The sequence below is a fragment of the Chrysemys picta genome, chromosome 10 (genome assembly GCF_011386835.1).
Source record: "Chrysemys picta bellii isolate R12L10 chromosome 10, ASM1138683v2, whole genome shotgun sequence".
Classification (NCBI taxonomy): domain Eukaryota; kingdom Metazoa; phylum Chordata; order Testudines; family Emydidae; genus Chrysemys; species Chrysemys picta.
Genome location: NC_088800.1, coordinates 55339924 through 55359961, shown reverse-complemented (window position 1 = coordinate 55359961; position 20038 = coordinate 55339924). Strand labels below are relative to the sequence as shown.

General features: G+C 49.3%; 1 protein-coding gene across 3 annotated transcripts in view; it reads right to left on the bottom strand.

The window, feature by feature from the left end:
- The window catches only part of MGRN1 (mahogunin ring finger 1), a 109464-nt gene that overhangs the window by 13938 nt on the left and 75488 nt on the right, over nucleotides 1–20038 (bottom strand). For all 3 annotated transcript variants that reach the window (XM_005312140.5, XM_005312139.5, XM_005312141.5), the window contains exons 8-10: nucleotides 18083–18130; nucleotides 9824–9892; nucleotides 6936–7095 (exon numbers count right to left, since the gene is read on the bottom strand). In XM_005312140.5, the coding sequence (XP_005312197.1) occupies nucleotides 6936–7095; nucleotides 9824–9892; nucleotides 18083–18130 (277 nt within the window). The remainder of the gene's footprint in view (nucleotides 1–6935; nucleotides 7096–9823; nucleotides 9893–18082; nucleotides 18131–20038) is intronic.

Here is a 20038-nt window from a genome sequence, read left to right as displayed (position 1 = left end):
GGGCTGCGGGAAGCAGCACGGGACGAGGGATGTGCTGGTCGCGGCTTTCCGCAGCCCCCGTTGGCCTGGAGTGGTGAACCGCGGCCAGTGGGAGCTGCGATCGGCTGAACATGCGGACGCTGCAGGTAAACAAAGCGGCCTGGCCTGTCAGGGGGGTTACCCTGGTGGGCCACGTGCCAAACGTTGCTGATCCGTGGTGTAAAGAATCCAGGGAACACATCTAACTTTTGAGATCAAGCTTTATAAATATGGCACATTAGGTAATGCACTGTATTAAGGGCTTATTTTGTTTAATAAAAAATCAATTTTATGTGCTGATTTGTGTGTTTAATTAAATTCCAGTTACCATCCTATTGCAGCTTAACACAAATTCTGAGAAAAAAGTTAATTAGCTAGTACATACACAATACATCATTCACCATTTTCTAACATACTAAAAATATACAATGAATAAGAATTTGAAAATATTAAGCTATATAACTGCTTAAATAAATGTATGTAGTTATAGTGTACTGTCCTAGGTAGCAAAAAGATGTCCTAAATCTAGTGTAAAGGCTCTGTTTAGTTGTAAATCAACATGTTTTAATGGTTATATCAACCAATGACAAGGCACCTTTCTGTAGAAATAACTGAAGTACAGGTGGCAAAGTTGATTTAAATTGATTATTTCAATCAAGGCTGTCCATGTGACGATTTACGTCAATTCACCCTGCCTCCATCTCATTTCTTGCCCCAACTCACTCTCTGAAGAGCTCTAATTTTGTCACTTTGCTCAGACTTAGGTTAAAGGGAGCCTATGCATATACCAGGCTTGCAACTTATGCAGCTTGCAGGTTGCTTGTGCTTAAAGACAACCCAGGGATTAGTCAGTTTCCCTGCTGCACTCAGCTGCTAGCAGGGGCAGCCTGAAGCCAGAGGTTACAGGGAGTTTCAGCTGCGTTGGCTGTAACTTTGTCTAAATTCGGTTTCAGGCCCAGACAAGAGCCTCTGATCAGGATGCTGCTGCGGACTTGGATGCTTGAGGCACTGCACACTACCCAATTGTCTAGGTAAGGGACATGCTGGACACCTAGGCAGTGCAGGCAGGCTGATACACGTGCCAAGCCAAAGGGGAGCACCGGGTATTGGCTGCGTGTATCTCAAGCTATAACGTGAAGGTGCTTCTTGTGGCCTGGATGTATTATCAGGAGTATGTGTCCTGCACATCAAGGGCAGCATACCAATCTCCACCCTCCAGTGAAGGGTAATGGAAGCGAGGGTGACCATCTGGAACTTGATTTTCTTAATAAAGCAGTTCAACTTCCTGGAAGTTTTGGGGAATTAGGAATAGAATCCCTCTGTGATGACAATGAACCTTTTCTATTACACTCAATTGCAGAAGAGACCGTACTTCTGAGAGTAATACACTCTTCTGAGTTGGTCCCTGAAAAGGGACAGGGAAGGTGGGCTGGGGAGAGGGAGGTGAACCGGATAACACATTCCTCTTCACAGTGCTGAGCACCCACCTGTCTGATGTTATTTCAGTTCCAAGCACTGTAAAAGTGCAGTAGGCATCTTTCAAAAGGTGGGATACATGGAGAAACTGGTATGCTGTCAAAGTGACCGTTAAGAAGCTGTCAATGTCTAGTGAGAAGGGCCTGATGGAGACAAAGCCGTCTGGTGCCATTGAGAAGGGCTGGATCGTCTCTTAAGAGTCCTGGAATCTCTGCTGGAAATGTGATCTGTGGTAGGGCAGAGGTCTAAACTGTTTCCTCTTTTAGATTGGGGTGTACACCCCCCTTGATCTCAGTCGTCCAGGAGTTTTTCAGGGTGCACGTGATGTCAGTCTTTTGAGAGAACAATTCAGACTGCTCAAATGGCAAATCCCAGATTGCAGCTCCTTTGGCATTCCAGACACCTGGAGCCACGGGGAACATCTCATTGCAAGGACAGTGGCCATGGATCACAAGGCCATATCAGTTGCATCAATAGCTGTGTGGAGGGATGTTTTTGCCATGAGGTGCCCTTCAGAGCCATAAACTGTTCCCTAGGCTTCTCTGGTAGTCTGGCTAAAGCTGTAAAAATAATACAATTATATTTGCACAGGAGAACTTGATGGTTAGCCACCCACATCTGCAGAGTAACTGTAGAGTGAGCTTTCCTGCCATATGTAGCCAGTCTCTTGAGCAACTTGTCTTTAAGCTTGGCTTTGAGATGAGACAGGTGGGAATGCTCATTGGCAGCCAAAACCACCAGTGAGTTGGAGACATCAGAGAGTGTGATAACTGATAACAATCAGAATCCATTTGAGGAGCTTGGTAGCATCTTTCCAGTCTGTTGGCTGCAGGTGGAATAGAAGCTGGGGTCTGCCGAAGGGTTTTCTCTGGCCTCAAGCAGGGCTTCTTCAATGGGAAGGACCACAGTTCCCATAGCAGGTGTTTGTGCAGCATCAAAGAGACTGTGCAGATTTTCTTGAACGAACTTCACCTGCACTCCTAAAGAAGAGGCCATTCTTCTCATTAGGTCCTGGACGACCTTGAAGTCCTCTGGAGGTGACTCTGCGGGTGACAGCCTTGTCTGGAGACTATGAAGAAGTGCATGGAGGGACATCCAGGGGTTACTTGAGTATCTCACCCTCCTCAATAGGGGACAGTCGGAGGAGCCTGGTGAATGGCTTCTTGGCCTGGAGAAGGGGACCCCAGCTGGTCTGAGATTCTGAAGGAGGTCTCAGCTCCCTTGGAATGGGCCATGACCAGTATGGCCAAGGGGGGAACTCCACAGTTGGAGCCTCCCACAGTGGAGGGCACCATCTTGGGGCTTCCTTGAAAAAAGATAAGTCATAGTCCTTAGAATCTGAGCGCCGTCATGATGTCTATGAGGTGATCTGAAAGGTCAGGATGGTGACAGAGTTCCAAGTCTGAAGAGGGAATGTATGACTCCTCAGGGAACAGAGGGAGCATTCCTGTTGGGGCTCATAGGGGTCTTGAGAGAGATGGGCCCTGCAGTCCGTATATAGCACGGGATAAGGAGGTCTGAATGCCGATGAGGTAATGGGTGTTGGCAGTGTTGAAGTTGACTGTATCAGTGATGACAAAGGCTTCGGTTGTGCTTATCGTGCTGGCAAAGCTGACTTCATCGGTGGTCCCGGGTATGTTGAAAATACTGGCAATGTCTACCGCACTAGATGTGTCTGTGTGGATGCTGCCACGTGTGTCTACAGTATGGACAGGGCCAATGGTGCTGATAGCACCGAGAATGCCAAAGACCCTGTGGTGGTCAATACCAGAGCTGGATGCTGCAGTAATGGAGAGGCTGGTAAAAGGAGACACCCAAGATCTCTTGCAGACAGGAAGGCTTAAGGAGCCAGAGGCACTGACTTGATCATTGGTGGATCCAGCATTGCCAAGGTGGTCTGGATTGTCTGTACAGGTGAAGAGGGGCTCAGTAAAGATAAAGGCACAGGACTCAATGGCCCTGGAGGAACTGGAGTCTGATGGAGCTGGTGAGTGCTTATGTTTACAATGCCTCGAACCGGTACTGAAGGACTTACTGGAAGGCTTGCTCGGTGAAGACTGAGATTACAACTGCTTGTCAGCATCGGAATGTTTCGGGTGCTTTGAGGACGCTGACGGTGAGAGGAAGAGCAGTGCTTTTCTCCTGACTTGCACTCAGAGATGCGGGCAGCTGGAGGGGCATTCCTTGTGGATTCAGAATCCATCATCTAATGTGCGGGTTCAGTGCCAAGGCAAACCAACCACCACAGTGAACTTTTTGGCAGAAATCCCTCTGCTTTTTTCTTCTAGTGGGGGAAGAGATACAAACTGGATATCTGTCCCTCACAAGACCTTTCCCTAGTTAGATTAAGCAGCTTTTGTGCCTGTCCGTGCCAAGGAACAGAGAGGGAGGTGGCGGACATGCCCCTTTCGTGGCCTTGGCTCAATGCACAGGGAGAGTAGGAGTGCATGTGCCACCTAGTGGTACTGCTGGCAAAAGCCTTTGACTTGAATGCACTGGGCACCCGAATGCCTGCAGTGTAACATACATGTGCACAATCACTTGTTTTATCTAGTAGTTATTACAAAAAAAAAAAAAAAATCTACACACTTCAGCCCGTCTCCCCCCAGTGTGTGTCTTCCTCCCAACCCAGTTCTTATCCTTTCCCCCCACTTCTGTGTACTCCTGAGTTCTACATTCCTCTACTATCAGCAAATAGAAACACTCTGCCAGTAGGTTTCACAGCTCTCATCTCCCTCTAGTGGCCAGTTCACAAGGAAGATAACAGCCTTCTATTACTACCAGTTACTCAGCTCAAGCAGCAGAGATCTGTGCTGTGGATCTAAAGATCCCAAACCCGCTGGTGACCCATGTGAGGGTCAATATGGTTCCACATGAGGGCATCAGTTTTTTCAGTAAGTTTTTTTTTTTTAAAAAGAAAATGATATAAAAGACTATGTTCAAAAGAACGTTAAGATTGTACAGTGAAGCACTCATAAGTTAGCCTTAAATCTGGTATTTCCTGTCCGTACAACCTTAATTTGCCTGCTCCCCAATGCAAATGCATTATGATATAGTCTTTAGTTACATGATCAGATGCTGTTTTTTCCACAGGATCTTCTGAAGACCCAGCTATCCTTTTTAATGGTGATCTGGAAACAAATAGGGGTTTTCTTTGTTTGCTTTTTTATGCATAAAGAATGCCTGAAAGGGATTCTGTGGTGTCTAGAACAGAGGCGTTTGAGAGCGCTCTATGGTGCACACTACGTTCTAGGTCTTAGAAGCCACCAGAAACCAGCCAGAGCAGCAGTATATATGAAGCCAGGCCGTGTGCGTGTGCATGTATTTAGTTAACATGATTATTTGGGACCCAACTGCGCCTTTGTGGCTTCGTCACATTTTTGTTATGTAAACAGCAAAAGCATAAGAGTTTTCTATTTAAAAAGAGGTTACTTTTGAGCAGGGAGGGTTCTTTTTCTTGGAGTACTCTATGGATCACTTGTTGATTCCCTGCTCTATTCATTCCCTCTGAGGCACCTGGCATTAGCCACTGTCAGAGGACAGGATACTGGGCTAGATGGACCTTTGGTCTGATCCAGTATGGCCGTTCTTATGGAGGGCTAGAGAATTAAGGTGATATCACAAGTATCAAGGAATTGAAACCCAAGGAATGACAAGGAGAAATGATGTCTAGTGGGACCATTTAAAAGTCTCTGTTGAAGATTTAAATATTCCCATCCTTTCAATTAAAGACCTATAAAGCTACTGCCCATTTCTCTGGTCTTTTCTCAGCAATTATTTCCCTCTCTCTCAGCTCCTCCATTACCCCTGACTCCCCCCAGCCTGTGCACTGCTTCTCGGGGTGTGGGAAATATGGTTCTGTATTGCAGTTTAAATTAATTATTACTCAGAGTTCTGTATTAATACGCTTAGTAAGGAATCTATTTGTCAAAAAACATTTCCTGAATCTTTTTTTGTTGTCTGTATTGTTACAGACATACTTGCTGACAGGTATTTTGAAATAAATGACCAAAAATAATTGAAACTGGTGTGATTATTTTGTGTTATTTTGACAAATAAAATATGCAGCATTTTGCAGAATTTTAAAATATTGTGCACGGAATTTTTAATTTTTTGGCACAGAATTCCCCCAGGAGTCATATTTGGTGCATTTATGAGCACAAGAGAGAACACTATCTTCTGAAGCAACCGGGGACACTTAAATATTTATACTGCAGTAGCACCCAGAGACCCCAAGCAGGGTCAGCTTCCCAGTATGTTGGGCACTTCACAAATGCATACCAAGACAGGCCTTGTCCCAAAGATCTTACAGTCCAAGACAGTGAGCGGGGGACAGACTGGAGGGGATCCAGGATGGAGCAGGGAGAGAGGAACTCAAGGCAACAGCTGTAAATACATGTTTGAGGAATTTGGAGGTGAAGGGTACAGGAGAGATGGGGCAGTAATTGAAGAGGTAGGTGAGTATGGAATAGATTCAATACATCAGATACCATGGTTTGATTCCTGCTGATCATATGGCTTTGGGGTGGCCAACAAACAAGCAGGGAAAGCCAACTGCTTCAGGCCCTTTCAAACCATAACACTAAGCTGCTTAGTTTAAGGTTAGCCACCCAGCCCCAGAGATACACTGGTTACAATTCAACGAGCTTGTGTACATGCTAGGCCCTCCCGGGGCTCAGAAGAATGCTCATGCCTGGAAGAGCTCATGAGAGCCGAGGCCCAACTTGCAACCCCCCAACCGGCCTGATTAGCTCACAGCATGGGGACATGCTTGTGACCTAATCCAATTTGCAGTCTTATTCCCAGGAACTGCTGAAATATTAACAGCGCACTTAGCTGGAGACAGGGCTGCAGTTACTCTACTCTGCATCAGGCATTCATTTTTTTGAATGAATAGGCCCTGAATTAGCCGATATGGAAAGGATTTAACACCTCCACGTCCCAGACAAAAAGCAGGCTGGTGGCAGAAGCCGAACAGACTCCTCACTCGCAAGAGCGCCATTGATTTAATAGAATGTCAGTGAGTTAGCATCAACCCTCTAGAGTGACAGTTTGCTTCAGGAAAAATGGTGGTGCTTATAGAAAAGACACGCCCCTTTCCTCTCCCAGATGGGGCTGCCAGCTTGACACACAGAGTGAGTGGACTGAAAGGAAGATAAAGGTACACGTTGCTGGGACACTGGGTGGAGGAACCTAAGCAGGCTGCAGTCCATCTGGACGTTGCCTCCCCTTTTGGTCCCACTGGCCAAGCGGGAGGGGAGAGAATCAGACAACAAGTTAGTGCCCCACCCAAGATCCCACGGCACCAACCAGTCACTTGTGTTGCTGGTAGGTAAAGCCACCCCTGCCCAGCTAGGTTAGGGCTTTTGTACCCGAACGGGGAGACTGCAGCTACCCACTGGATGGCAGCGAGACTAGCGCCCTCTCTTGAGTGTACTCACGCAGCCTGCAGATGGGGCAGTTGTTGGCCTGGTAGCGCAGGGTGTCTGCACAGGAATTGCACAAGCACAGGTGCCTGCAGGGCAGGATGAGGGTGTCTCGCAGGTCGGACAGGCACACCACACACTCGTTGCTGTTGTCACTGTTCTCATCGTCGGAAGGCTGTTACGAGAAGAGAGGCAGTGCCACGTGAATGTAGGTGCTTTGCAGGGATGGAAAGGGACACTGCAATCCAATGAGGTCCTTGCAGCTCAAAGGTGATATATGGCTCAAAAGGTAAAGGGGCTGCAATCCATACTCAAGGAGCTCAATCTATTTAACTTAAAGAGAAGGTTAAGGGGTGATGATCACAGTCCATGAGTATCTACACGGGGAATGAATATTTGATAATGAGCTCTTCAGTCTAGCACAGAAAGGTCTAACACACTATACACTTTTTAAGCACTCCAACAATTTACCAAGGGTCGTAGTGGATTCTCCATCACTGGCAACTTTTAAAACCAAGACTGGATGTTTAGAAAAACATTTGTTCTAGGAAGCATTTTGGGGCAGGTCCCTGGCCTGTGTCCTACAGGAGGACCGTCTAAGGCTCCTGTCCAGCCTTCTTCTCCTGCAACCGAACAGACAACCAGCAGGGGAGCTGCTGAGCAGCAGGAGGGAAGGGGCAGCAGCTGCCCACAGCTCAAACCAGAGCTGCACCAGGGATGCTGGGGTAGTGGCGGTGGGAGGTGATGGCACCTACCATCTCTTCCTGTTAATTCACACAGATTAATTTCGAAGCCCTGGATGCAGCTCAGGGAGCACTGTCCATTCAGAATCCAACACTTGTGACAGTCACCCTCCAGGGCTGCAATTCAGAGCCTCAAGGGCCTCGAAGCAGCCCCGGGACCACAGGCTGCTGCAGGGAGTTTGTGGCCTTGTTCAAAGTGAGATACCTAGGGTGGGAGAGGGAAGATGCCTCCGTCCCCCTTGGTGTAACACTGGTGCAGTCTGTGCTCTATTATACGGCTTTCATTAAACAAAGCCCTGCAACTTGCAGCTGACACTCAAATGCAGCAGTTGCTACAAAGAGGAACTTGCTCCCAGTCACAGCAGCTCCCTCTGCTAGAGCCGGGGGGGGGGGGGGGGGAGGGGTGATCTTTCTAGCCCAGTAGACCCTGCTCCCCCCACACCAGCACCCCTTGCTGAAGCTGGAGCAGTCACAATTGTTGGGGCCCAACCATTAGTGACCTCAGTGATGTGCACAGACATGCTCATCCTTTCGCGTGAGTTCCCTTTGCTGATGCACGCTGGGCCGCACGCCGCATTGTGGGGCGACCGAGACGTAAACAAGACGACAGCATCTGCTCCTGCCAGATGAGCGAGCCAGCCCGCTGACCACGCTAGCGAGCGGCTGGAAGCTGCCTGCGCACATCGTGCGTGCTCTTGATCTATTTCAGGGTTCCTGCGTGTTGCTCAAGGACGTCCTTCCTCTCCCCTTTTCACACTGGCTGCTCAGTGTACTGGAACTGAATGACAAACAGCCCGAAGTCACGAACTGACTGGGCTCTGTCTGAAAGAACTGAGTCCAAGGGCTCATCAGAAGACAGCAGGAGCACAAAGAGGAGTCTCTTAGGAGACCAGGTAATAGGATCTGAATAAAGTTCCCAGCCTCCCAATGGTGCTACTTGGTGGAGCAGCCACACAGAGGACACAGATGGTTAGCACAGGACTGGGAAAAGGCTGGGGGAGAAGGGGCGGGGCTTCCCCTGTTCAGTTCCCTTCCGAATCCCGCTCCCTCCCGCAAGCGCATCATTGGGGAATCGAGTACAGCACTCACAAAAGCAGTCGAATTTGTAGTGGCCAACACCTGACACTCACCATGCTTCTTATCTGCAGAGCACTTCACAGATGAATACTCTCAGCCTCTCCCCCCCGTCCCCCGAGCTGGAAAGGTCAGCATTATGGATGGGTAAACTGAGGCTCAGAGAAGTTACATGACTTGCCCAAGGCCATGCAATAAATAAGAACCCAGGATCAAATTCCAGGCTTGTCTTCTCAAGAAGGGGCTGATTATGTTTGTAGTTGAAGCATTTTCCATATAATCCCTTTGGCACTAGTGAGACTCCCCAGAGTCAACTCCTCCACTGCTGCAGGGACATGCAGAGAACAGCAGTCCATTCCAACACCTGCCCATGCCCAAGGGATGCACTGCACTGGCAGACCCAGCACATGGGGAATCTTAACCCCTGGCAATAAGTAGCCAGCCTGCACACACTAACAGTGCAGCCACAGTAGCAAACCTCAGGGATCACGAGGAGAGAGCCCTCCTCAGCCTGCCCTGTGCTAATGGATGAGTCAGTTGCAAGGAGCGATCTTGGGGGTTGGGGTGGGGGTGGGATCAAGGGCCACTTCCGGGGGAGGAAAAGGAAGACATTTCTGGGCTGGGAAGCAGCCTGTGCAGGGCACCAGAGACAGAGCACACAGTAGCTGAGACTGGCACGGCTCTTCTCGTGATAGATCGTTATTGGTATGGGCTATGCAGAGAGGTGCCCACTGAAACTCAGCAGCAGCTGGTGCCTAACTCCCTCTAGCTCCTTTGAACGTCAGGCACAGCACCCATCCTCAGGCTGCCGAACAAAACCTAAGGGGACCAATTCACCACTGACTGTGGCATCACAACAGAAGGGCCTGGCCTGCCATGATTAGTAGTAAGGTAACATGGCCTATTTCAATCCCAAACTGAGTGAGGGGCAGCGGCTGTGAGGAGTCTCTGATCCTTCCCGTCACCTCCGGTACATAAAGTATCAGCCCATAAACAAACTCCAAGGAGAAGCCAAGCCCGGCTGGCAGCACAGCCAGGCCCCGCATGTGACTCAGCGTGCAGAAGGGGGTTTCTAGGCACCAGTACCTTTGTCTCCTGGTTGTTTTTATTCTCGATGCCATAGATCTCCTGAAGCAGGTAACTCACCCGATCCACCTAGGAAAGAAAGGGACATCACTTAGCCTAGGAGTCACAGCTGCTCCATTTGAATTTATTCCATTTTAGTCACTTCACCTGCAACAAGGGAGAGAATGGGCTGGCACCCGGAGCCATGCCACAGCCTAAGGCAGGGGTGGGCAAACTTTTTGGCCCAAGGGCCACATCTGGGTGGGGAAATTGTATGCAGGGCCATGAATGTAGGGCTGGGGCAGGGGGTTGGGGTGCAGAAGGGAGTGCCGAGTGTGGGAGGGGGTGCAGTGTGCAGGAAGGGGCTCAGGGCAGGAGGTTGGGGTGCAGGATGGGTGTGGCAGGGGGCACAAAGCAGGGGGTTAGGGGACTCAGAGCAGGGGTCTGGGGTTCAGGGTGCAGGCGGGGTTTGGGGTGCAGGCTCCGGCCTGGCACCGCTTACCCGGAGTGGCTCCGGGGTGGCAGCAGTGTGCAGTGGGGCTAAGGCAGGTTCCTTGCCTGCCCTGGCCCTGTGCCGCTCCCGGAAGTGGCCAACATGTCTGGCAGTGGCTCCTGGGGGGGGGGGGGGGGGGAAGAGAAAGAGGGGGCAGGCGGCTCTGCCACTGCCCTTGTCTGTGGGTACCACCCCCAAAGCTCCCATTGACCGCGGTTCCCCATTCCCGGCCAATGGGAGCTTGGGGGGGGGGCAGTGCATGGAGCCCTCTGCCCCCTCCCCCCCCTCCGAGGCCGCAGGTTGAAAGCCCTGACGGGCCAGATCCGGTCCGTGGGCCATAGTTTGCCCTCCCCTGGCCTAGGGGATGTAGCACTGCCTGGGGAGTGCTGAAGGGGAGCTAATCTATACAAACACAGCAAAGGAGAGAGTCTGGATGAGCCACAGCCCAGCAGAGCCCCTCCCTTCGCCTTCATGCTGAGGAGGGGGCTTCAGAGAGGGATGCCAGAAAAGGGGGGGGCTCAGGGGGCCATTCCTGGCGGTAAGGGCAAATGACGTGAGGGGGGGAGAGGAGCGAGTGGAGGCGGGGTCTTGAGGAAAGAGGCGGGGTGAGGGCGGGGCCTTTGGGGGAAGGGCAGGTCATCGGGAGCAGGAGTGGCACTAGGAAGCGGGGCCATGGTTCCGGCACCAGTGACCCCCTCCACTTTTAGGGAGCTTCCGTCGCCCCGGCTTCAGAACTGGCTGAGGGGCAGGGACAGAACAATGGTTACATCAAACACAACTGATAATACTGCACTTCAAAACACACTTGGCTCATAGCAGGCCTAAAACAGGCACCTGCAACTTCTGCTGGCTTCAATGGGCGCTGCAGGACCTGGCCCCTCTCAGGATCAGGCCCTTCTTGGTGGCTTAGCTTTAATCATGGATGGCCATGCTGAAATTCAGACCCTCCTGCTCAGTTCCGTATAGGAAAGGTTGGACAAACGCAGCAGCAGCAGGCCTCGCTTCTACATTGTGGCATCCAAGTTTCCCCAGCACTCGTTACCAGCATGTGGTGTTCTGCTTGCAGATACACGAGTCAACAGAGACTGAGAAATGGTTCCGTATGAGAAAGCTACTTCAGAGGGTCAGGCTCCGGAGAGCGCTCCATGAGCGCTGTGCGTTTTGTTAAGCATTTACCTAGAAAAGTGCTCGAGCCCTTGCTGTGTCTGCACTTTAGGACTGTACATGGATAATTACTGGGATGGCATGTGCAAGCGCAAAGAGGCACTGCTGGCAAATCGCGGTAACTGGGTATGGACTGTACTGCAGCTGCTATGCACCCTTAGCCTTGCCATGTGCCCAACTTAGTGCCCCTCCACACGAAAACCCATGGAGGAGCAGGATCAGCAGCTAGTGTGGTGATGCCTTGGCGTAGAGCTCGTGTGCATATAGTAACTAGGTCATAGGTGCAGTTCCCACTGGGGGAAGGCTTCTGAGATTATGGTTTCCCACACTGGGGAGATGTGGCAGGGCAGGGGTCTGCCACTGCATCACGAGACAGCTGGGGTAAGACGGATCTTTTCTTCTCTGTTCCAGGAAAGGTTTGAGGGGGAGATATTGAAAACTAAAGAGAGGAAGAAGGGCTCAGTGCTCAGAGCAGACAGGGGACTTGCCAGCAGGTGCTTCTACAGAGGATGGCTGGGGCGGCCACGCTGGCAGATGCAGTGCTAATCTCACCTGAGCCCTCTACGCACTGAAGCGCCAAGGTAACAGACACAATCATTTATCACTGCACTTTGTTGCAGATGCTATACAGTGAGCTCCACCAAAAAGCAAATCTCTCCTGGATCCACCCTGTGAAAAGCCCAGGGAGTGGGCGAAATGGTGGGGCGACCCTCAGTGACATCCTGTCCAGAGTGACATCCTGAAGATGGGACATGGAAATGTTTTACTGCATATCCCAAAACTGACCCTTTGCCACTACACTGCGAAGCCACCTGGAATCAGATGCTCGAACTCTCCCATGTTGAGTTTTGCACCTCCTGACAATAACAAGAACTTGGTTGTTTGAAGGGCTGTGTCTGTGACTAAGAGCTTCAGTGCTGCAGGAAGCAGCACACACAGACGACGCAGGCCAAGCCTAATTATATCCACCCTGCTTGCCAGTTTAAAATGCTCTGACTCATAAACCAGCAACTTAATTCCAGTGTCTCCCCATTGAACTCAGCATGGAGCCTACATCCATGCTGGAGCTGCATTTCAAGGCAATGAGGTCAGTGGTTGGACTCTGGAGTGAAATCCTCCGCAGTGTCTCTCAGCTACAGGCTGGGGAGTTTTAGAATTATTGTGTGGGAGCAGAGCGTTTATAGCTGGACATTTCAAAGAGGGCCTTGTTCCATCCTGACTCCTTGGGTGATCAAGATGTGCAGTGGGGGTCAGCTCCGAGGTTGCCGATGGATGGAAGCGTGGGCACTGGAATCTAACCAGGGTGATGTGTTCCCTTTATTGAAAGGTCTCTAAAATAGAATGTAGGATCACACGCCAGTTAGAAATATACGAGACCCATTCGATTGGGAAATCCACTCCTCCACCAAGGTAGAACGCAACTCCTGCTAGAGAGACCTTTAGGTATTAATTAGTGCACTACACCCAATCTAGCCAAAAGAAACTCAGCTCAGATCATTAGCTGCGGCCCTTCCACCACCAAAGGGCTTACAGCACTGGGCAGCCAGAAGATCTCAGGGAGTAACAGATGGTTACAATGGTAGGGAGGGAAGGAAAGAAGTCTAATGACTGTAGGAGAAAAGTTTACATTAATATACACACACCTCACTCCACTACTTTTCAGCTCATTCTATACACACAGGGAGCAGACTAATGCCACGTTAGTTTCTGCAGTACTCTGTGTTCTTGTAGGAACAGCTTACAGGTCTATTTTAAAAACCTGGGAACATTATGGGAGGGACTGTTTAACTCCTAGATTTTATGAGCTGAGGAGGAAGGGACAATTAGGAAGGCAGAGAACTGTGTCAGCAAAGAGAGACAGACAAATACACACTATTTCACAGCAGGAATGGGCTCACTATATTGTGGTAGGCTGAGAACTGTCCTGGCGGCCAGTTAAAAGGAAACAGCTCTCCATTTCAGCAGGCTAAAGTACTAAGGGAGAGCCGTGCACATGTAATGTAAGTCCGTGCAGTAACTACCATTTATTTGAATAGATCATTGCCATGTGGGCCAATGCTCTAGCATCAAGAGCAGGCTGTTTTTGTGAGCTTGTGAATGCAACATTTCTTCCTGCTTTAAAAAGAACACCAACAAAACCAACCCCAAAGAAGAGACGCTGCTGATTTCACTGTGATTTCACAGCCGCAGGGCAGCCTCCGAGATGGCATTCTGCTCTACACTGCCTGGCAGTTCTCAAATTCAGAACAATGACCGTTGGGGATAATCCCTTTCTGGGCTTTACTTCACACACGTCAGTTTGTTTTCTGGGCTGAATTCTCTTGCTTCATATCTTGAACCTATTAATGGGAGCTCCACGACCAGAGCAGAGACTGAGTTTTAATACAGCCAAATGCAAAGGGAGACATCTGGCAACGAGGAATGCAGGCCAGACCTTCTAAATGGGGGACTGTATTCTGGACAGCAGGAACACTGAAAAGGATTTAGGGGTCAGAGTGGACAAGCAATTGAACATGAACACCCAGTGCAATGCTGCAGCAAAAAGAGCTAATGTGATCCTTGGATGTATAGACGGGGGAGCAGTGAGTACAAGCAGAAAGTGATTTTAACTCTGTATGGCACTGGCGAGACCAATACTGCAATACTGTGCCCAGTTCTGGTCTCTATATTTTAAAAAGGATGTTGAAAAACAGGCCAAAGATTTGAGAACTGCAAAAAATGCCTTACAGTGAGAGGCATACAGAGCTCAATCTGTTTAGTTCATTCAAAAGGAGACTGAAAGGTGACTTTGTTACAGGGGGAATTAATACCAGGTATTGAAGGGCTCTTGAATCTAGCAGAGAACAGCAGAACAAGACCCAGCGGCTCGAAGCTGAAGCCTGCCGTATTCAATGAGAAATAAGGCACACGTTTTTTAAGAGTGCAGATGATTGACCTTTGGAACAAACAACCAAGGGAAATGGTGGATTCTCCATCTCCTGATGTCTTCAAATCAGTGCTGACTGCCTTGCTGGAAGATATGCTTTAGCCAAACACAAGTTATTGGGCTCAATGCAGGGGTAAGTGGGTGGTGTTGGTGGCCTATGATATACAGGATGTCAGACTAGATGATCTAATGGTCCCTTCTGGCTTTAAACTCTCTGAATCCCCAATGGCCTAGAGAAGAATATGGGCTATGGTGAAATCAGCAATTCACCCCTCATTGTGGCCTACTGCAGATGAATGCATTTCCCCACTGCTTGAGTTCTTAGATGAGTACGTTTACAGCAGCTTGAACTAGAGCGAGCAACTCTGGCTGTGTAGATGTCCCACAGCAGGAGGCTTGAGACACTTTTCACACTGCTTTGACTCTAGAAAGCTCTTCTAAGGGCTTGTCTACACTTGAAACACTGCAACTGCGCCGCTCTAGACATTACCTACATCGACAGAAGGGGTCCTCCCATCAGTGTAGGTAATCCACCTCCCTGACAGGGGATAGCTAGGTCGATGGAAGAATTATTCTGTTGACCAAGCGCTGTCTACACCAGGGGGTAGGTCGGCTTAACTATATCACGCAGGGGTGTGGATTTTTCACACACCCTGAGGGATGTAGTTGGGTCAACTTAACTTTAGTGTAGACCAGGCCGAAGTCAAGAAGATACCGCTTTCAGCCCATCTTCCCCAGCAGTAACGGTCTAAGCCACTAACTCCCTGCTGGCTGCAGCAACGGAGGCAAAATGGGCCAGCTCTGATATGGACAGTAGAGGAGCCTTATTTGACAACAAGTTTCCAAGATCGGTTCCAGAGTCAGAAGTTTATTGAAAACAGCTGTAGCCATAATCTAACTGCCTTTTGTATTTGCAAAGTTTCCTGGTGTGGAGCCTATATTTTTCTTTACACTATTTGCTCCCCTTTGTTGGAACCTTTGGAGAGACACTGGGATTGAAATGAGTCAGACGGAGCTCCCCTCTCTCCTGCACAGGTGGCCCCCCCAGGTTATGTGGCTGCTCTCCTTGCTGTGGATTAACAGAAGTGTAAGGCTCCATATCCCATTCCAATTCCCTGAGTAACTCAGTTTCCATAGCAAGCCTTCTCCCTCCCCCCAAGTTTCAGTCTAAAGCAATATATTAGAGAAGGGCTAGGACAGATTTCATCCTTTGTGCAAGTCTTGCAGAAGCAACTGGGAGCCAACTCAGACCAGAGAGGATGCAGTTAGTGAATAAAGACAACAGCCCGGCCAGCTGTGTCAGATGCGCCACGGCAATAACTGTATTTACTGAGAACAAATGACAGGTGCAGAAATTAGATCACCAACTGTAGAAACAGGCAAGCAAACTGAGTTACTGTTTGCACTGCGCTGGGAAAATGTCCCTTGTTAAGTATTATGATTATCACAGATCAAAGACAGAGTCCACTACTAAAAGACCAACCAGAACAGCAACTTATTAATGACATCCACATCAAACCAAGGTATCACATCAGCTCACGTTTTAGGGGCTTTTTACCTTGCTATTTTTTCCCACCAAAATGCACTACCTAAAAGCTACAGAGAGGCATGGTTTTTAAACCTCCCCCACCCACCGAGTTCTATCAGGACAAAGCGCTCTTAACAGGCAATGCTCTCTCTAAAGCAGCTCAAGGAAAATGCACCTTCATTCAAAAACTGAATATTCACATTAGAAATAAGGCACATATCTGCCAGGGAAGAGCAAGCCCCAGCACCCAAAGTCTTGGGGAGCACTGAGTGAGGTGCAAAGAAGAGGGAGACATGATTAAGGAGGGGGAAAGGAAGAGATGGGCAGTTGCACTGTGGGTGGACTGGAACAGGGGAGAGGAGAGAAACGGGTGGGTGCAGAAGTCTTTGTTCAGTGCCTAACACAATGGGGTCCTGGGCCATGACCTTAGCTCCTAGGCGCAACCGCAATACACATCGTAAAATCAAGGTGGTCATCGGTCAGGGTGCACAGAATGGATGAATTTGGTAGTGGGGATAGAGAGGAAGGAATGAGTTTCCAAAATGCAGAGAACGCAACAGCAGGATCTAGGAAGGGTCTGGATGGGAAGAGAAAACGACAACTCAGACTTGATTGACACCAACTCTGCAAGCTTTGGCCATGGGAAGGGAAGCGAGGCTGCCAATGGAGACATGAGGGAGAAGGGGAAGAAGATCAGGCTGGGTTTTTGCCATGCTATCCATCCTGTTGCTATGATACAAAGGAGTCTAACTGTAAATAAACTGCAGCTCTTTTTAAACTCCACATCACTGGTGCCTCCGGTCCTCAGCATGAGATCTGCTGGACTAATTCCTCCCTGCCGAGCAGACTTGTTGAGATCACCAGCTCAATGTCACAGTGAGCTCGGCCAAATTCCCATGAGGGAAGGGGCCACCTGTAAAAGCATCAAATAACCAGTTTAGAATGGTCTTCCAGCAAGGACATGAGTGGAAACTGCACATGCCCAGTCTGCTTCTGGATGAGATTGAATAGCCCCTGCATTCACCACAGCTCGCTCTTCGGTCTTCCGTTACCTCAGCTGAACATCCGTGTGCTGCATCTTCTTCAAGGCCCTGAACTGCAGGTGCCCCCAAGCCACCTCTCCTTATTCCTGGCTGAGAGATCACGTCAAACTTCTCCCCCAAAGTCTGAATTCCTTGGGAACCTTGGTGTCTTGCGAGTCTTCCAGCCCTCAGGATATTCCCTTCAACTCTGCTTGGAATTATATGATGGCTTCATTGTCACTCATTCTGGCTAGGCAACAATCAAGCCAGCTCTCTCAAGCCCCTCTGCACTGGCAGGAGGATGGATCAGGTGAGTTAACCGCTCTTCTATCTCTGCTTTCTTGCAGTTGCTCCCAGGTTTCCTTTTAGCTGCCTGTGGATCAAGCACCCTCCATTTAGATCTCCTTGGACTGCTCCCGTCACTCCAGCTGTTCCTAGGCTATCACCAGAAAAAGACTTTCCTTTCTTCAGCGAATAAGGAGACTTGACACATTGTGCAGGGAGAAAACAAGTACAGAGATCCCTGCAATTAGCTAAGACACGCAGATGTGCAAGGGAAAGAGCTAACAGTTGTGAGGACGTGGCTAACACTGGCATGGCCAAAAAATGGTCCACCCAGTTTGACTTCTAGAGCCTCTCTCACAGAACAGAGCTGAAGGGGCATAGAGTAGATTCTGAGCAGGTGGTGTTTGTGCTGCCCGACACATCCAGCAATGACACAATTCAGACAGGCCTCAAACTGATGTTGATATAGCTTAGTGAAGACATCAGGACAGTAGATATTTCTAAGGCACTTTCCACTTTGATATGCATAAGTCTGACATGGAGACCCAGGAGCACAGAATGACAGATGTTGATCTAAACACAATGCACCACTTAAGCCAGTACAAAAGGTGCTGCCCGGTGACACTACAGGTCCCACAGCGCAATGCTGGCACCTTTTGGCTGCACAGGCCCCACCTCCACAATAAAGAAGAGGAAGGCTCCAATCTGCTCCTTAATCCAGACAAATTAGGTGCAGCCCTTGGGCTCCTGGCTATCTGCCAATGCAGCTGCCCGTTGGGCACATCTCTGGGATGGCAGCAAACACCTTTACCCAGCACATTTTTTTTTCTGTAAATGATATAAACAGGGACCATATACTTACAATCTGCTTCTGTTTTAAAGGCTTCACAGAGAAGCTGCCATCCACGTGCTGGTGGGGGGAAAAGACAGACAGGTTAAACAGACTATACGGAAATAGCCAAAGCAAAGTGCAAAGACACTCAATGCACAATTAATGTGTCCACACAGGGAATGAGTGCATAGTAGCTAGTGCACCCCGGGTCCTGAGGGCTTCTTCCCTGTGTAGACAACCCTTCGATGTTGCACCAGGACTAGTCCTTACTTTATCTATCTGCAAGTGTCACTTGAGCATTACAGGACATGGGGCCTCATCCCACAACCAGGCAGAGCTGTGGTTTTCCCAACATTTGCCAGGCGCACAGAGCATGTGGCAGAGAGTCAAACTGGACTTACAGATGGTCAGCATGTGCTCCTGTGACTGCAAATTTAGTTACTGCTACCGTGCTAATGGGCCTCGCTTACTTAATCGACTGTAAAAGCTAGACCAGAAGAACAGAATCTACTCCAGCTGCCCAGCACAAGACCCTTCAGCCACAGCTTGGCTCAATGCTCTGCAGAGCCCTTTGATTTTGTAATTGAGGCAATGTGTGCTCCAAAATTACCATCAGCAGGGGGGAAAAGAAAAGCCACAGCTTTTGCTTTGGGGAAGCAGCCACGCTGCAAAAAGGGCTGTTTGGGAGCTTGCCATCCAAGGATAAAGTTACATTCACTGGGAGCACAAGCCAAAGGGTTGCTGTGAAGTCAGGAGGGGCCTCCTGGTGGGATGAGGGAGATTAGTCTTATCTAGTACCTGAGTTATTTTAAGTGGATCGTTTTACAGAGTGTGAAGGGAGTAAGAACATCTCCAGAGACCTAGTGACAAGAGGAAATACAAACACTTTCCCTGCAGAGTTTCACACAGCTTGTGTGGTCTCCTTTACAGACCTACAGGGAAGGAAGGAATCTAAGTAAACAGAACCATTTACACTGGCACTCCCCAAAGCAGTTCTGTATTGCAGGACAACGGAAGTATGTCAAACTGACTGGTAATACGTCCAGCACCATGCGATCCTGCTTTGGGGAAGTGCACCACAGATAAGGGGCTGTAATTACCAGGAGGAGACGGCTCCCTCCACTGAAAAACAGAAGCCAATGAAACAACTATTAGATTTTTTTTTTTTAAACTGAAGTTGTTTGTGCATTGGCCTTTGGCCTCATGGGCAAACCACACAGGCCGCCCAAGGGGATGCAGAGAGACTGACTTCCTTTCAACCACGATCCTGAAAACAAGTTCATTTGGGCCTCCAGTAGCAGGTCCTGGGTATCACCTGCATATTGATAATGGACCCAGCCACAGGAAGCTGCTCGGGTCAAAAAGTCAGAATCCCTTCAAAATGTATCTATTGCCATGCCCCCGCTAGGTGCTACCCCAGTGCAGGAGACTGTTCTCATGTGACTCCCACACCAAGCCAGGAGATCTGGAGAAACATCCCACTGGTGGGACCTTATCCAAAATGGGACATTTGCCCAGTTGGTTTCTCTAGAGGGTGATTTCTTGATTTCTGAAGCTGCCATTACACTGCTGCAGCTGCTATTGTAACATATGGAAACTAACTAAAGCATCTGTCCCTGGGACTAGACTCAGACCAGCAATGGGGTTCTCTCAACAGACAGTCTGCCTGTGCCTTTGGTGTCCCTGATCTCTCTAGAGGTTTGTCACAGACAGGGTTTGTTGGGATGCAGGAAGCAGCGCGAGTGGCTCTGGCAGGTTTTCCATGTGGTGTGTGCACAACCATGTAGCTCCCCCAGAGCAAGACAGTGGGGTCTGACTACCCTATGGGGATGACACTGTTTTGTGTTTGTACAAACTCTTAAAGCTTTCAGCTGCTAGAAAGAAGGCCCTCCTATATGAGCTGGCATGAAGAGAAAGCAGCTAGTCTCAGCTAAAAATTCCTGCAAATTCAGTGCGTCTTACTTTATAATTCAGACATTTCACTAC